This window comes from Salmo salar, chromosome 18 (genome assembly GCF_965601325.2).
Source record: "Salmo salar chromosome 18, fSalSal1, whole genome shotgun sequence".
Taxonomy (NCBI): domain Eukaryota; kingdom Metazoa; phylum Chordata; class Actinopteri; order Salmoniformes; family Salmonidae; genus Salmo; species Salmo salar.
In genome coordinates this window covers 21,025,095-21,044,382 of record NC_138308.1, presented here as the reverse complement: position 1 = coordinate 21,044,382, position 19,288 = coordinate 21,025,095, and the positions used below count along the sequence as shown (strand labels likewise).

At 42.4% G+C, this 19,288-nt stretch overlaps 1 protein-coding gene across 1 annotated transcript in view; it reads left to right on the top strand.

The window, feature by feature from the left end:
- LOC106577019 (E3 ubiquitin-protein ligase NEURL1) overlaps positions 1–19,288 on the top strand; it is a 61,031-nt gene that overhangs the window by 27,885 nt on the left and 13,858 nt on the right. Inside the window, exon 4 of the mRNA XM_014154663.3 lies at positions 17,841–18,536. Within this exon, the coding sequence (XP_014010138.2) occupies positions 17,841–18,536 (696 nt within the window). The remainder of the gene's footprint in view (positions 1–17,840; positions 18,537–19,288) is intronic.

The window sequence follows — 19,288 nt, the reverse complement described above, 5'->3', positions numbered from 1 at the left end:
ATTTCCACTCGCGCAGCGCTCCAGACCCTAGAACTGAGCATGAGTAAAACCCTTCCCTTGATACTGTTATGCATAAGAAAAGTCAACATTAGAATGCAGTTTACTTTAAACCACCTCTGAGCGAATTTATATAAAGAGCTCTAGTGCGCCTAAAGTTGTTTTCCAATGCTTTGTCGCCATTCTATCAGTTCTAGTGCGTTAATGTTTTATGGAAAAAGGGTGTCTCCATAAATCTAAATAGCCTACCTACAACTGCTAAAAATTTGTCACGACTTGCACGTGTGATGGCTCTGTCTCCGTGACTCAGCTGCTTCTGCTGCAGAACCTCTCAACCAGTGCTCCCAATGCGCACACACCCCTCCGGGCCCTCCCCCTCTCCACCATTCACTCACTCAATAATGAACAACATGCACATGCCTGATAGTCATACGCAGCAGGTCACAGTTAAAGCTATATATATACATACAGTGGCGACCCATTCAGGGCAGGTGGCCACAGATCATTTTATGTCAAACCACATTATATCTACAGTAGCTTTGATTGGACTGATCATGTCAACATCATACTTTCAAATCTTAGCTAGCAAGCTAGCAGTCATCATTATGAATTATGTCGACAATCTACTGGCAAATCCTTTTCAATCCTTGTCAAATGAAGAGAAGTTATAGATAAAACGTATCGGTGCTCATTGGCCATTGGACGTAAACATTACACAACAAGTTGGAAATTGCAAATTCAAAATGAGTGGTTTGGAATGAATCGATGGCTAACTGCAAGCAAAGCAATGCTTTAACAAATGTACATTATACCAGGGGCATTGGTAGACACAATGTAAGTAACCCATTTTATGTCCCTCTAACTTCCCTTAATGCCTCTGCTGATCCTACAGCTATTGTATGCACAATATGAACCATATTTATGCTGTTAGCACTGAGGCGGTGTGCCCTAGTAAGCTTCAGCAATGAAACAAGCAATCATCCCAGAAAAGTGCTCAAAATAGCCCAATTTACATATGTACAGTCATGGCCAAAGGTTTTGAGAATGACACAAATATTAATTTTCACAAAGTTTGCTGCTTCAGTGTCTTTATATATTTTTGTCAGATGTTACTATGGAATACTGAAGTATAATTACAAGCATTTCATAAGTGTCAAAGGCTTTTTGACAATTACATGAAGTTGATGCAGAGTCAATATTTGCAGTGTTGACCCTTCTTTTTCAAGACCTTTTTCAATTAACTTCTGGGCCACATCCTGACTGATGGCAGCCCATTCTTGCATAATCAATGCTTGGAGTTTGTCAGAATTTGTGGGTTTTTGTTTGTCCACCCGCCTCTTGAGGATTGACCACAAGTTCTCAATGGGATTAAGGTCTGGGGAGTTTCCTGGCCATGGACCTAAAATATCGATGTTCTGTTCCCCGAGCCACTTAGTTATCACTTTTGCCTTATGGCAAAGTGCTCCATTATGCTGGAAGAGGCATTGTTCGTCACCAAACTGTTCCTGGATGGTTGGGAGAAGTTGCTCTCAGAGGATGTGTTGGTACCATTCTTTATTCATGGCTGTGTTCTTAGGCAAAATTGTGAGTGAGCCCACTCCCTTGGCTGAGAAGCAACCCCACACATGATTGGTCTCAGGATGCTTTACTGTTGGCATGACACAGGACTGATGGTAGCGCTCACCTTGTCTTCTCCGGACAAGCTTTTTTCCGGATGCCCCAAACAATCAGAAAGGGGATTCATCAGAGAAAATGACTTTACCCCAGTCCTCAGCAGTCCAATCCCTGTACCTTTTGCAGAATATCAGTCTGTCCCTGATGTTTTCCTGGAGAGAAGTGGCTTCTTTCCTGCCCTTCTTGACACAAGGCCATCCTCCAAAAGTCTTCGCCTCACTGTGCATGCAGATGCACTCACACCTGCCTGCTGCCATTCCTGAGCAAGCTCTGTACTGGTGGTGCCCCGACCCTGCAGCTGAATCAACTTTAGGAGATGGTCCTGGCGCTTGCTGGATTTTCTTGGGCGCCCTGAAGCCTTCTTCACAACCATTGAACCGCTCTCCTTGAAGTTCTCGATGATCCGATAAATGGTTGATTTAGGTGCAATCTTACTGGCAGCAATATCCTTGCCTGTGAAGCCCTTTTTGTGCAAAGCAATGATGAGGGCACGTGTTTCCATGCAGGTAACCATGGTTGACAAAGGAAGAATAATGATTCCAAGCACCACCCTCCTTTTGAAGCTTCCAGTCTGTTATGCGAACTCAATCAGCATGACAGAGTGATCTCCAGCCTTGTCCTCGTCAACACTCACACCTGTGTTAACGAGAGAATCACTGACATGATGTCAGCTGGTCCTTTTGTGGCAGGGCTGAAATGCAGTGGAAATGTATTTTGGGATTCAGTTCATTTACATGGCAAAGAGGGACTTTGCAATTAATTGCAATTCATCTGATCACTTTTCATAACATTCTGGAGTATATACAAATTGCCATCATACAAACTGAGGGAGCAGACTTTGTAAAAAATTAATATTTGTGTCATTCTCAACTTTTGGCCACGACTGTAGCTTATGAAACAATGTTCATGAAATTAATAACAGATGACATTAATATTCTGACTATTTCTGACCCTCACTTAGACAATACCTATATAACATTTACAGAAAAGACAGAAATGGGAGGGAGGTGGTACCTAGTCAGTTGTACAACTAAATGCATTCAACTGAAATGTGTCTTCTGCATTTAACCCAACTCCTCTCAATCAGAGAGGTGCGTGGGGCTGTCTTAATCAAAATTACGGATTGCCTCTTATCCGCTCGTCGTCCTCTTATGCCATAGTTTGTACATCTCAATTGTCAGTAGAGACCACATTTGTTTTAGCAAGTCAGCCATATCAGCTATGTTTTTTTAAAGGCAGAAAAGGAGGCTGAATGAACTGTTTCGCTGCCAGACAAGGCTCTGCTGATAGCCATGTGTAACAGTGGTAAGGTGATGGGACTGCTGTTGGGACTCTGTTGTTGTGACAGCTTTATGTAGGCCCTAACAGTTTGTCGGCACCGTTTGTCACCGTTATAGTCCAATTAATGTATTGTTTAGTGTTGTGTTGTGTAGTGGCTTTGCTGGTATGCATCTACATTTTTTTGTTTGCCTCACCAAAATCACCACTGTATATATATTTTAAGACAAATGCAATGGTGGCCACGACATCTTTTTCAAACTAGCCCAATTTAGCGAGAAAACCGTGAATATGGCAACACTGCTCACAGGTGTTGCTGTGTTCTTACACAACCTGGTCTCAGAGCATTTCGTATTATTCTGTAAGTAAATCCAAGACACTCCATTTAGTACGATACAGTGCATTCGGAAAGTATTCAGACCCCTTGACTTTTTCCACATTTTGTTATGTTACAGCCTTATTTGAAAATGTATTAAATAGATTTTCCCTCATCAATCTACACACACTACCCCATAATTATAAAGCAAAAAAAAAAAATATGAATTTTTGCAAAAGTATAATAAAGAACTGAAATATCAGTTTTCAGACCCTTTACTTAGTACTTTTATTGAAGCACCTTTGGCAGCGATTACACTCTCGAGTCTTCTTGAGTATGACGCTACAAGCTTGGCACACCTGTACTTGGGGAATTTCTCCCATTCTTCTCTGCAGATCCTCTCAAGCTCTGTCAGGTTGGTTGGGGAGCGTCGCTGCACAGCTATTTTCAGGTGTCTCCAGAGATGTTCAATTGTGTTCATGTCCGGGCTCTGGCTGGGCCACTCAAGAACATTCAGAGACTTGTCCCGAAGCCACTCCTGCATTGTCTTGGCTGTGTGCTTAGGGTCGTTGTCCTGTTGGAAGGTGAACCTTTGCCCCAGTCTCAAGGATCGCTCCGTACTTTGCTCCGTTCATCTTTCCCTCGATCCTGGCTAGTCTCGAAGTCCCGGCCGCTGAAAAAGATCCCCACAGCATGATGCTGCCACGCACCATTTTTATAATTTTTATTTCACCTTTATTTAACCAGGTAGGCCAGTTGAGAACAAGTTCTCATGTACAACTGCGTCCTGGCCAACTGCGTCCTGGCAAAGCAGTGCAACAAAAAACAATAACACAGAGTTACACATGGGATAAACAAAAGTACAGTCAATAACAGAATAGAAAATCTATATACAGTGTATGCAAATGTAGTAAGGAGGTAAGGCAATAAATCGGCCATAGTAGCGAAGTAATTACAATTTAGCAAATTTACACTAGAGTGATAGATATGATGATGATGATGATGTGCAAGTAGAAATACTGTTGTGCAAAAAAGTTAATAAAATCAATATGGGGATGAGGTAGGTAGTTGGATGGGCTATTTACAGATGGGCTATGTACAGCTGCAGCGATCGGTAAGCTGCTCAGATAGCTGATGCTTAACGTTAGTGAGGGAGAAATAAGTCTCCAACTTCAGCGATTTTTGCAATTCGTTCCAGTCATTGGCAGCAGAGAACTGGAAGGAAAGGCGGCCAAAGGAGTTGTCGGCTTTGGGGATGACCAGTGAGATATACCTGCTGGAGCGTGTGCTACGAGTGGGTGTTGTTATGGTGACCAGTGAGCTGAGATAAGGCGGAGCTTTACCTAGCAAAGACTTATAGATGACCTGGAGCCAGTGGGTCTGGCGACGAATATGGAGCGAGGGCCGGCCGACGCGAGCATACACGTCGCAATGGTGGCTGGTATATGGGGCTTTGGTGACAAAACGGATGGCACTGTGATAGACTGCATCCAGTTTGCTGAGTAGAGTGTTGGAGGCTATTTTGTAAATGACATCGCCGAAGTCGAGGATCGGTAGGATGGTCAGTTTTACGAGGGTATGTTTGGCAGCGTGAGTGAAGGAGGCTTTGTTGCAAAATAGGAAGCCGATTTCTAGATTTAATTTTGGATTGGAGATGCTTAATATGAGTCTGGAAGGAGAGCTTACAATCTAGCCAGACACCTAGGTATTTGTAGTTGTCCACATATTCTAAGTCAGAACCCTCCAGAGTAGTGATGCTTGTCGGGCGGGTGGGTGCGGGCAGCGATCGGTTGAAGAGCATGCATTTAGTTTTACTAGCGTTTAAGAGCAATTGGAGGCCACGGAAGGAGTGTTGTATGGCATTGAAGCTCGTTTGGAGGTTTGTTAACACAGGGACCAAAGAAGGGCCAGATGTACACAGAATGGTGTCTGCGTAGAGGTGGATCAAGGAATCACCAGCAGCAAGAGCGACATCATTGATATATATACGGAGAAAAGACTCGGCCCGAGAATTGACCCTGTGGTACCCCCATATAGACTGCCAGAGGTCCGGACAACAGGCCCTCCGATTTGACACACTGAACTCTATCTGAGAAGTAGTTGGTGAACCAGGTGAGTCAGTCATTTGAGAAACCAAGGCTGTTGGCCAGGTCGATGAAGGCGGATGCACAGTATTGTCTTTTATCGATGATATCGTTTAGTACCTTGAGCGTGGCTGAGGTGCACCCGTGACCAGCTCGGAAACCGGATTACACAGCGGAGAAGGTACGGTGGGTTTCGAAATGGTCAGTGTTCTGTTTGTTAACTTGGCTTTCGAAGACTTTTTAGAAAGGCAGGGCAGGATGGATATAGGTCTGTAACAGTTTGGGTCTAGAGTGTCACCCCCTTTGAAGAGGGGGATGACTGCGGCAGCATTCCAAACTTTGGGAATCTCGGACGACACGAAAGAGAGGTTGAACAGACTATTAATACGGGTTTCAACAATGGCGGAGGATAATTTTAGAAGGAGAGGGTCCAGATTGTCTATCCCAGCTGATTTCTACGGATCCAGGTTTTGCAGCTCTTTCAGAACATCTGCTATCTGGATTTGGGTGAAGGGGAGGCTTATGCAAGTAGCTGCGGGGGGTGCGGAGCTGTTGGCCGGGGTTTGGGTAGCCAGGAGGAAAGCATGGCCAGCCTTAGAGAAATGCTTATTGAAATTCTCGATTATCGTGGATTTGTCGGTGGTGACTGTGTTTCCTAGCCTCAGTGTAGTGGGCAGCTGGGAGGAGGTGCTCTTATTCTCCATGGACTTCACAGTGTTCCAGAACTTTTTGGAGTTAGAGCTACAGGATGCAAATTTCTGTTTGAAAAAGTTAGCCTTTGCTTTCCTAACTGACTGTATTGGTTCCTGACTTCCCTGAAAGTTGCATATCGCGGGGACTATTCGATGCTAATGCAGTACACCACAGGATGCTTTTGTGCTGGTCGAGGGCAGTTAGGTCTGGAGAGAACCAAGGGCTATATCTGTTCTTAGTTATACTTTTTTTGAAAGGGGCATGCTTATTTAAGATGGTGAGGAAATTACTTTTAAAGAACAAACAGGCATCCTCTACTGATGGGATGAGGTCAATTTCCTTCCAGGATACCCGGGCAGGGTATCCTGGAAAGATATGGTCACCTCCCTGACCAAGACCTTTCTTCCCCGATTGCTCAGTTTGGCCTGGTGGCCAGCTTTAGGAAGAGTGTTGGTGGTTCCTAACGTCTTCCATTTAAGAATGATGGAAGCCACTGTGTTCTTGTAACTTCAATGCTGCATACATTTGTTGCTATCCTTCACCAGATCTGTGCCTCGACATAATCCTGTCTCGGAGCTCTACGAACAATTCCTTCAACCTCATGGCTTGGTTTTTGCTCTGACATGCACTGTCAAATGTGGGACCTTATATAAACGGTTGTGTGCCTTTCCAAATCATGTCCAATGAATTGAAATTACAACAGGTGGACTCCAATCAAGTCTTAGAAACATCTCAAGGATGATCAATGGAAACAGGATTCCCCCAGGCTCAATTTTGAGAGTCATAGCAAAGGATCTGAATACTTACAGTTGAAGTCGGAAGTTACATACACTTAGGTTGGAGTCATTAAAATGTGTTTTTCAACCACTCCACAAATCTCTTGTTAACAAACTATAGTTTTGGCAAGTCGGTTAGGACATCTACTTTGTGCATGACACAAGTCATTTTTCCAACAATTGTTTACAGACAGATTATTTCACTTATAATTCACTGTATCACATTTCTAGTGGGTCAGAAGTTTACATACACTAAGTTGACTGTGCCTTTTAAACAGCTTGGGAAATTCCAGAAAAGTATGTTATGGCTTTAGAAGCTTCTGATAGGCTAATTGACATAATTTGAGTCAATTGGATGTTTACCTGTGGATGTATTTCAAGACCTTCCTTCAAACTCAGTGCCTCTTTGCTTGACATCATGGGAAAATCAAAAGAAATCAGCCAAGACCTCAAAAAAACATTGAAGACCTCCAGAAGTCTGGTTCATCCTTGGGAGCAATTTTCCAAACACCTGAAGGTACCACGTGCATCTGTACAAATAATTGTACGCAAGTATAAACACCATGGAACCATGCAGCTGTCATACCGCTCAGGAAGGAGACGCGTTCTGTCTCCTAGAGATGAACGTACTTTTGGTGCGAAAAGTGCAAATCAATCCCAGAACAACAGCAAAGAACCTTGTTAAGATGCTGGAGGAAACGGGTACAAATGTATCTATATCCACAGTAAAACATGTCTTATATCGACATAACCTGAAAGGCCGCTCAGCAAGGATGAAGCCACTGCTCCAAAACCGCCATAAAAAAAGCCAGACTATGGTTTGCAACTGCACATTGGGACAAATATCATACTTTTTAGAGAAATGTCCTCTGGTCTGACGAAAAAGAAATAGAACTGTTTGGACATGATGACCGTCGTTATGTTTGGAAGAAAAGGGGGAGGCTTGCAAGCCGAAGAACACCATCCCAACCGTGAAGAACGGGGGTGGCAGCATCATGTTGTGGGGGTGCTTTGCTGCAGGCGGGACTGTTGCACTTCACAAAATAGATGGCATCATGAGGGAGGAAAATGGTGTGGATATATTGAAGCAACATCTCAAGACATCGTTCAGGAAGTTAAAGCTAGGTCGCAAATGGGTCTTCCAAATGGACAATGACCCCAAGCATACTTCCAAAGTTGTGGCAAAATGGCTTAAGGATAACAAAGTCAAGGTATTGGAGTGGCCATCACAAAGCCCTGACCTCAATCCTATAGAACATTTGTGGGCAGAACTGAAATGTGTGTGCGAGCAAGGAGGCCTACAAACCTGACTCAGTTACACAAGCTCTGTCAGGAGGAATGGGCCAAAATTCACCTAACTTATTTTGGGAAGCTTGTGGAAGGCTACCTGAAACGTTTGACCCAAGTTAAACAATTTAAAGGCAATGCTACCAAATACTAATTGAGTGTATGTAAACTTAACTGACCTAAGACAGGGAATTTGTACTAGGATTAAATGTCAGGAATTGTGAAAAACTGAGTTTAAATGTATTTGGGTAAGGTGTATGTAAACTTCCGACTTCAATTTTATGTAAATAAGGTATTTCTGTTTCATAATTTTTGCAAATGTATAAAAAAATTCCAAACCTGTTTTTGCTTTGTCATTATGTGGTATTGTGTGTAGATTGATGAGAAACAACATGTTTTGTTTCATCCAATTTAGAATAAGGCTGTAACCTAACTAAATGTAAAAAAATGGGAAGGGATCTGAATACTTTCCGAATGCACTGTATGTCACGTTTGGTAGTGTTACATGATGGTGGTGGTTACTTAAGGCAAAAATCCACAGATAGTTACTTAACCCTTTAACCTAACTCCTAAACTTAACATTTACCCTAACCCCTAGCCTAGCTAACGTTAGCCACCTAGCCAGAATTCGTAACATACAAGTTTAGCAAATTTGTAACATATAATATGAATTGTAATTTGTAAAAAATATCATATGGATGGTGGACATCCACAAATTAATACATACCATACAAAATGTAGTGGTTCTGATTTTAAGTACAGACAAATACGAAATGCTCTGAGACCAGGTTGTCTTACATGGTAAATAAGCAGTTTGTTCATCAGTGAATATAAGTAAGCCTTTTATGGATGAGGGGTGTTTGGAGCTAGAAGTTAGTTTACTGGAGTTAGATTAATCACTTTATCACTGGCAAAGTGCTAGTGGTTGGTGAAGCTAGAGGTAGTGTCCCTGTAGTCATTAAAGAAGATATAAAATGATGTCCAGATTCAGGGTAAAATATAATCTTGTGGAAGCTAAGGACTAGCTTCATATCATGGTGTGTATTGCCTTACATTATATGTCATGGTGTGAGAAATAGAATACTGGTAGTCTCATGCAAATAACATTGGGAATGAAGATGAAATTGAATTAAACTCGCATGGGAAAAGAATATTGCTCTCTAGTAAAAATGGACAAGTGGTCAACATGTACTGGATGAAATAACTCATTGTAACATTTGATTAAAACATAACATCTATTGTGGAAAAGACACCTTTTTACTTTTTTAAATCACTCATGCCTGTTATGCTGGTCAATGTGAACTGAAACTCTTTGAATATTTTTTTTTAGCAATTCGATTTTTCTAGTGCTTTCTTGACCCTATTGTACACAGCTTTCCTAACCTGTTTGTTTTTGTCAACAATCACACGCACATAGAGCTTACTTTTTTGTTTTACTTGTCACCGTAGATGTTATCTGGGGCTGCACATGGTCTCCATCTGTGGATAGGAATAGTTTTCAATCAGGCTAGATCAGATATGTACAATCTGGCCATTGCAGCAGCCAGCCAAACAGGCCAGGGTTTATTCAAGGGAGACGCAGGTGAATGTAGGTTTGTTTAACCTCTGGTCATTCTAAAGCAGCACTGGCGACAGTATTGAAACAACATTTACACTAAAGAAAATAGGATTGTCTATCTGTATATCTTTGAGTGGCACTGCTTACAGCTTATGTATATTCACCGATACCCACTTGTCTGTTGCATACTACAGTTGCGGCCAAATATATAGATACCCTTTTCTTAAATAATTCCAGATTTCTTCTAAAATAAAATAAAGCAACTTTGTGACCACACCTCGTTATTGGAGTTTCAATGTTGCAGAACCTATTTTATTTTTGTAAACTTAATTTGACCATTTTAATTCAAAGAATAAAGATTAATGACGAGAACAAAGTTGTAGACACCCCCGTAGCTAGTACTTGGTTGCACAGCCTTTGGCCGAGACAACTGAAGACAAGCGCTACATGTAGCCAACAATGAGCTTGCTGCACCTTTCTACTGGCAATTTGGCCCACTTTTTGGCCTAAAAATTGCTCTAATTTAACCCAGTGTCCAAAACATGTGTCTCTGATGAAGGTTGTGGGTCTTCCAGCAGGACAACAACCCCAAACGCACATAAAAAAAACATCCAGGAATGGTTCAAAAGAGATGCTGGAGAGGCCAGTGAAGTGTCTAGGTCAGAATCCCATCCTAAACCTATGGCAAGATCTGAAAACAGCAATTGATTGAGGGCACCCCGCAAACATTGAAGAATTAGAGCAGTTTGCTACTGAAGAGTGGACCAGTAGAAAGGTGCAGCAAGCTCACTGATGGCTACAATAAACATTTCTTGGCAGTTTAACTTGGCCGAAGGCTGTGCACCAAGTACTAGTTCCGGGGTGTCTATAATTTTGTATGTGTCAAACTTACGTTTACAATAATTGAATTGGTTCTGCAATGTTGAATATCCATAACGGGGTGTGAATTTCAGCAGTTTTTAGACGAAGAAATAGGGAATTATTTAAGAAAAGTGTAAAAGTGTCTGTACAGTATATCCAGATGCATGTGTTAAGAATTGTTGAGTTTGTGGACCCATTAAACCTTACATTTTCATAGATAGAACACTAGGTTCTGTTTACCATCTCCATGAGGCGAGATACAGATAACTGCCAAAATAAAGGAAACACCAACATAGTGTCTTAATAGGGCGTTGGGCCACAACGAGCCACCAGAGCTGCTTCAATGCCCCTTGGCATAGATTCTACAAGTGTCTGAATCACTATTGGAGGGATGCAACACCATTTTTCCACGAGAATTTCCATAATTTGGTGTTTTGTTCATGGTGCTGGAAAACGCTGTCTCGGGCGCTGCGCCAGAATCTTACATAAGTGTTTAATTAATCCCACTGTTCTTTGTGATACATCAGAAAGTTGAATAGTCTTCGTCACTGAAGCTCCTGCCAAACGTGCCCCAACAATCACCCCTCTTTCAAAGTCACTGAGATCTCTTCTTCTAGCCATGGTTGCCAAAATAATGGGCAACTGGGCATTTGCATACATGACCTCAAGCATATTGGCATGTTAATTGCTTAATTAACTCAGGAACCACACCTGTGTGGAAGCACCTGCTTACTGTGTTTGCCCCATTTACTCAAGCGTTTCCTTTATTTTGGATGTTCACCTTAGTAAAGGAGAGCAGAACTAAGCTCCTTTCTTAGTTGTGATTGGTGGATGCATTTGATAGGCCTGAAGGCAGGGTCTATACCCAAGTAAGCAAAGGCTGTACTAATACCTCTAATTATGGGTCTGCTGCTTACGAATGGATCATCCAAAAACAGTGAAGCTTGGAGTTCAGAGTGGTAATAATAATGTGCAGATTCATCTGTTAAAGGTCTGCTCTGACCCAAAGGACAATGGAGGGAAAGGCGGGGGAATGCTAAGTGCCTCCACATTAACATTTAGCTAATTCACTGAGCTGAAATTTTTTGGCATGTTAAAATCGTGAAACATTGTACAGCCCTTTCTCTCTCTCTCTCTCTCTCTCTCTCTCTCTCTCTCTCTCTCTCTCTCTCTCTCTCTCTCTCTCTCTCTCTCTCTCTCTCTCTCTCTCTCTCTCTCTCTCTCTCTCTCTCTGACTGCTGATCACACTAATACATAATGTACATATTCCCTGCTGTTTTGTTGATTAGGTGGTTAAAGTTACATTTGAACTTTGTAAGAGTATGGATCCTGCTCCAGGATTCCACATTTTGGAAAATTGCCATTTATTCTTAGACCTCATGAGGTTAAGATGTGTATCATGTTGTTACCTTTGTCCTGAGGTTTTTGATTAAATGGAGTGTATGTGTGCACTACAGTGAATTATATACATATGTTCTTAGACCCCAGAATCCAGGCCAAGGCCAAATAAACCATTATTCAAATAACACAGATGGATCAGCCATAGAGTACAGTATAAGTGCCCTCCCTTAGAAATGATCTAGTCCCCATGGCAACCCTATTCTCAGGTATGTTGCCCAAGATACAACTCCAAACATTTCACACTGGACAATGAGGACAAGTAGAAACTAGAATGTGGGATGGCCCTCTTTCATCAACATCATGCTATACACATGCAAGGTTTTAGCATATTTAAATCTAGCTTTATTTCAGATGACCTCAGCGCTTTATATTCATTTGATTTGTTAAGAAAAATAAATGTCTCTAGACAGGGCCAGTTGTGTCAACCATGATTTAATCAGTCCGGATGGAATCAAAGAAATTTGCAGTGAAATCATAATGGAAATGGTAATAGAACATGTCAGCTCGGAATCTGGGGAGCTCAGCTATACAGTACAGGGGGAGAAGCTAACCACTTTCAGATGGCCAGAGAGTCCATTATCAATAATGAGCTCATTGTGTGTGGATGTTTCACTGGGGGTTACCCTGGGTTTCCTTGACCAAAACAAGGAGATGAGACTAATTGAGGAAATCTGTTTGTGATTAGAGAGAATCAACAGAGACCCTATTGCCCCCCCCCCCCCCATAGCCCCAAAGCAAAATATTGTTGATTCACCAGAACCATCACACAGATGAAAATGTTTACATTTCAGCCGTAGAAGTGCAGTGACATAAGTAACTTTTTGCTGACACAATACAACTTTGAGGTATGATTAATGTTGGAGTCATCAAAGAACCTTAAGATATTTCAAGTGTCTAAAACATAGTTGTTGTTTTTTTGTCCTTGGTAATGAAATGATTCGCAGAAGGTGTGTGTCAATAGTTTAGCAGTCACCTGAAGCATAATGTCTACAGAAGGGGTTCTCAAATGCCTGACGACTTAGACTGAATTCTTCCTCAGCTCGATGTTCGCTACATACTTCAGTCTGAGACTGCAATCATTAAAATTGTTTGTGGTGACTTCAAACGTCCGTGGTGGTGGCGCAGCGTTTGGCAGGCAAGCTTCTCTGCTGACCTAGGGGACATAGGGGACATGCCCTTAGCAGCACAAAGTGCTGACCCTGCCTGCGTAGATATTTGTCACCTCAGGGAGTTCCATCTTCTTTCCACTATGGAAGGAGGTCCAAGAATCAGAAACATCTGGCTTTGGGCCAGAGAATCCAACTTGGTGTTCCATTTTTACATTTCCATTTTAGTCATTTAGCAGACGCTCTTATCCACAGCAACTTACAGTAGTGAATGCATACATTTCATTTCATGCATTTTTTTGTACTGGCCCCCCGTGGGAATCGAACCCACAACCCTGGCGTTGCACACACCATGCTGGCGTTGCAAACACCATGCTCTACCAACTGAGCCACAGGGAAGGCTATGTTCCAAAATGCTACGTACACAGCTCATCTTACATTTGGCATCTCCGAGGCTGAGAGTTCATTGAAACATATAGCCTCCCACTACACACCAGAGGAGCTATAGGACGACGGGCTCATTATAATGGCTGGAATGGAATAAATGGAACTGTATCAAACAAATGGAAACCACATGTTTCACTCTGTTCCATTTATTCCATTCCAGCCATTATAATGAAACCGTCCTCCGATAGCTCCTCCCACCAGCCTCCTCTGCTACACACCAATACAGTGCCCAACCCCCCCACCCCACTATACACATACTGTACACACATACACCTATGCACCACTATCTCAGCTGGGATAACACTCCTTAAAAGCTCATTGATGTGTATTCTCCCCAGAGCCCTCACCCTTTCTTCCCCTGATAAACGAAAGCCCCTCTCTCTCCTTTTTGGGACAGACAAAGCTGCCCTTCTCCCCCTCTCTCTCTCCCCCAGGCAGCCCCTCTGTTTCATGATATATGACCTCACTTACTCAATCTGGACAGAGCATAGGCCCTTGAGTCATGCATACTTACTGCAAATCCCCCCACCACACACACACACAAAGACACACGCACACAGGCCACTTGGGAGCACTGACCTTGTAGAGGTTACAGCCTTACTCTCAGTAAAGCCCAGTGAGCCCCCTAATCCAGCTCCACTACGCCAAGGAATGAATCAAACGCTCTCAGGCAACTCACAGCTGCACACCACTGTCTCAACTGATGTTTTAAAAGTCTATAAAAGGTATAGGATTCCTGAATTACTGTGAATGATTTAGCTTTAATTGCCTTTAGTGAACTGGACTGTACTCTATCTTTCCTGCTATTGCATTTGCGTCCTTCTGAAAATATGCCAGTGTGAATGAAATTTAATTTAGTTAGAGGACGTTTTCCGCTTTCCAAGTTGGAAAGGTTGTTTAAATTGGCTGGGGAATATAGGAGAACATTTAGAATCTGGGCAGCATCAGACTAATCATGTGTTTCTATGTTAGCAGGTGCTCTCTGTGTTTAATGAGTGGGAAATAGTAATCAGTGGTCCAGACCTACATTCCTGCATTAGTATAGGCTAAACTATCATCCTCCTCCCTTTCACCCTCGAGCCCAGCACACAGCCCAGACCAGAGTGGACTAACAGCACCAGAGACCAATGCTTGATGGGCGTTTTATGCATCTTCCTCCATGAGGTTAAATAACCCTTATAGGTACAATATAACGGTAATGTGTTTATTGGCTGATTTATTTTTTTTTTTCCTGCCGTATCCTGGAGTTTCTACCTCCCAAAATGTCACATTCTAATCCTTCGAAACTGGTTTTACTAGGGTGTGCTCAGTCAGTTAGTCCCTCAGTTTCTGTTTGTTCCTCTTTTTATATTTGGAGTTTTGGGAAGGGTCTTACGTGGATTAGAACTAAGCAGCTTTCCAAAGTGACATCTCAAATCAAATTGTATTTGTTACATGCGCCAAATACAACAGAAATGCTTTCTTACAAGCCCTTAACCAACAATGCAGTTTTAAGAACATAGAGTTAAGAAAATATTTACTAAATAAACTAAAATAAAAAATAAAAAAGGTAAACAATAAAACAAGAAATGCCTCCTTTACCTTTTTGTTTCATGTTTGCAGTTCGATGATTGACAGGCTGTGGTTTTAAATGGCCACAAATTTGAGAACTACAAACATTTACTTTTTGGAGTTTTGAAGTTTGCCCCAAGGATTAAAATCTATGGTTTTAAATGGCCACATTCATGAGGTCAACCACTGCACCAACCACTGTTAATAACATTAGTGTATAATGTGTTGTTCACCTGATTTGAGTGGAGTTCCGTTTAACTGGAGTAAAGGTATAAGGATCCCTCGCGTTACAAAAGCAATTGTAGACACTTAATCACGTCTATTTTCTAATTTACTCAAAATGTGATCACAATTTTCTTTTGCTATTCAGAAACTTCAAAGACTTGAACTTTGCTGTTTTTTGTGAAACGTTTTTAAATAGTGGATAATCACCATTAGTTCTCATATGCCCTATTATAAAACCATTGGAGCGTATCCAAATGAACCAGTAAAAAATGGGAACGCCAAAGTGGCACTCGTTAGGCGACAGTGAATGTCTGAATGCCTTTGCCTAATTTTCTGGCACAATGGCTTCAAACGGGTTCCAGAGGACAAAAGATGCAAGCCTGCACCTGTCTGTGTGTGATTGATGTTTTAATGAGTGAGCTTGTGAAACACCAAGGCACTCAGTCTGAGAGGAACCAAGCTCTAAACCCCCAACTACGAGGGTAATCACACTTGGCTTAGGATCAGCTCTAATAAAAAAAACATTGGCCAGTGCTATGGTCTGTGTGCCATGGAAATAATGTAAAGTCATACATCAAATAGTATGAATGGTTTTCGTGAAGAGTTGCAAAATCGAAGAGGGAGTTGAGAGAGGCTGTACCCTGGGTCTGGGTGCTGTTGCTAGGGAGCTTTGTTTGTTGTGAAAAATACTGTATATGTTGCTCTCTTGCATACAATCATGTCCTATACCTGGTGTGAGCCCAAATTGACCATTATATTAGTTTGGTGAAGATCTCATTGTGTGACTTCAGGCCTTGGTCTTCCCCTCGTGTCTCATGTCTGTAGTTCCAAAAATCTGGTAACTTTCACAAAATCCCCAGGTTTTCCAGAAATTCCTGGATTTCCTGCTTATTTTTGCCATATTCTAGGAATGTTCCAACCAGGATTTCTGGAAAACCTGGGAATTTTGAGAGTTACCGGAATTTTGCACCCCTACTCATGTCATTCTAGCCCAATCTCCTTTGTAATCTAAATTGAGAGGATTCAGAGGATTTATAGGTGTAAATGATACTAATATGTAGTGTATTTTAACCGTAGTCACTGTTGGGGAGACTGAATGTGTATGTGAACTGTAGTACAGTGGCACAATTATTTTGGGGCCCCATCACGACATGGACAGAAATAGTGGTGCTAAGTATAAGACTGTGGCTGTTGTTAGTGGACACCGTTCACACAGGAAGTAATTACGACAAAGGAGTTTATCATCTAGGTCCAACCTACCGGAGATTTGCTGCCTCCGTGTGATAAAGAGGGAGTGTGAGGTGGCAAGTCTCCTCTGGCTCTCCTTCTCTATTTATCCCTCTTTTTTTTTTTTACTTCCTCTCTTCCTTTCTCTAATTCTCTCCGTCACACACACCCTCCCACTGTCTCTCACACTTCCCTTCGCACGCTATCCTTTGCGCTCTCTCTTTTGTACAGTGAATGGACCCTGCCTCTTATGTCAGTCAACTCCTTTCCACTCTTCTCACATGTCCAATCTGGCTAATTTTAGCCCAGGTTTAGAGGGGCAGGTTAATTTTGGCTGCTGCCTGTCCCCTGTCCCTTAGCATGCTATGATGCAGATCCGTTTGTACCAACCAGAGGTTTGTTTTCTCTGCTAAGGCGGTCTATGAACGGCCATGTGACTCTCACTCAACGGTTTGCCAATTTAGTTCAAGGGAGGCTATTTATTAGTGTTGAGCACAGCCAAAGGAAAGGTGATACTGTTGGCTCTTCAGAATGTCTGTCCCTCTCAGTTGCAGTATTGGTTATCTCTTTAACACCCAAACACATAGTTCACTGGCTACAGTGGACATACTGTACATAAAGTCACTATGATTGTGTGTTATGTAAAGTTGTCATATAGCTTTTTGAAACGTATTTATGCCTACATGTGCTTTACTTGTAGTGGCATGAGAAGATACTGTACCAACCCAAATACTTTCACATTAAAGCATTAAGTTCCAGTACATTGTGTGTACACTCACATTCCATGAGGATTGTTTGAGGCTGATGAATAAGGATATATACTTTAACACTTTTATTTCTAAACACAGAAAAATGCACATTTAGGTATTTGCAAGAGGCAAGTAGCCTAGCGGTTAGAGCGTTGGGCCAGTAACTAAAAGGTAGCTGGTTCAAATCCCCGAGCCGACAAGGTGAAAAATTTGTCTGCCCTTGAGCAAGGCACTTAACCCTGATTTGCTCCAGGGGTGACGTATTACTATGTCTGACCTTGTAAAACAACACTTTTCACTGCACCTATCCGGTGTGTGTGAAAATAACAAAAATATTCAATTGTTTTATTTGTGCATTTATGTGATAGTATGTTTCATAACATTGAGTTAAGTGGATCTTGAATGTGAAAGAAAGAAAACCGAAAAGCTTTTAGTAAACAGCTCATAATACCAGTATTCCAAAAAACTCCACTTCAGTGTACAAATTTGAGGATTGTAGTAATATAGCAAGTTCTTTACAAAGCTTTGACCATTTGCTGCATATTATAAGACAAGTGTTAATCAGATGATTGATCACTCTGTGTTTGTGTCTCTCTCTCTGTCCCTACAGACAGTGAGATGGTGCCTCTAGAATGCCTGCGTCCTCGCTCCTTCACCACCGCCCACCGAGCATCGCTACGGCGGGACCCAGACGACCTTTCTATTAGCCTGTGTGACCTCAGCCTCCAGGAGCAGGAGGAAGAGGAGCGCCTGCACCCCCTCAGCCCCACCTCTTGTTCCATCCCCCAGAACTCCCTCAACTCCCAGCAGTGCTCCCTGCTCCCCTCGCTCCTCGACAGCGACCTCCACTTCCACCAGCTCCGAGGCGCCCACATCAAGGCCCTTGATGAGCACACAGTGTCCCGGGGCGTGGAGCATCGCAGCGGTGATGAGAGGACCCTGGTGTTCACCAGCCGGCCCCTGCGTTGCGGAGAGAGTGTGTTCGTGAAAGTGACTAAGACAGGTGCCACACGTCTCGGTTCACTCTCCTATGGCGTGACGTCGTGCGACCCGGCTTGGCTTCGTCCGAGCGACCTACCATACAGCCCGGAGTCCCTGGTCGACCGCAAGGAATTCTGGGCGGTGTGTCGGGTGGGGGCGCCCCTGCAGAGTGGTGACATCCTGGGTTTCGTGGTGAACGTGGAGGGGGAGGTGTTTCTGAGCCACAATGGAATCAATGCAGGGATACAGGTGTGTGTGGACAACTCCAGACCTCTGTGGATGTTCTTCGGTCTGCATGGAGCCATCACACAACTCAAGATTCTAGGTGAGTTCACTGAACAGTTTTGTAAAACAGTTATAATATAATAATACAATATATAATTCTGTTTGACATTCATGTCATTGTTATTAAGTGCTTAAAGTGAGATTACAGTATAAACTGGGTTAATACATGCTAATCTGTTGCTATATAGTCATTCTCATTGACTCAAAGACATCATATTAATCTTTGTTCAAGTTTATCTGAAAATCGTGAGACTTTTCAGTCTTTTTTCCCATTAAGAAACAATTTCAGTGTCTGATCCTTGAATGACCTGTGGAGGATGGATTCTTACATTGGCAAGTCATGAACTAGTTTTCCTTTTCCTCCGTTCCTTGTTGCACTCTGACTTTTTATCAACTCGTATATCTCACTTGGCATTTACAGTGAGGGAAAAAGTATTTGATCCCCTGCTGATTTTGTGTTTGCCCACTGACAAAGAAATGATCAGTCTATAATTTTTATGGTAGGTTTATTTGAACAGTGAGAGACAGAATAACAACAAAAAAATCCAGAAAAACGCATGTCAAAAATGTTATAAACTGAATTGCATTTTAATGAGGAAAATAAGTATTTGACCCATCTGCAAAACATGACTTAGTACTTGGTGGCAAAACCCTTGTTGGCAATCAGAGGTCAGACGTTTCTTGTAGTTGGCCACCAGGTTTGCACACATCTCAGGAGGGATTTTGTCCCACTCCTCTTTGCAGATCTTCTCCAAGTCATTAAGGTTTCGAGGCTGACGTTTGGCAACTCGA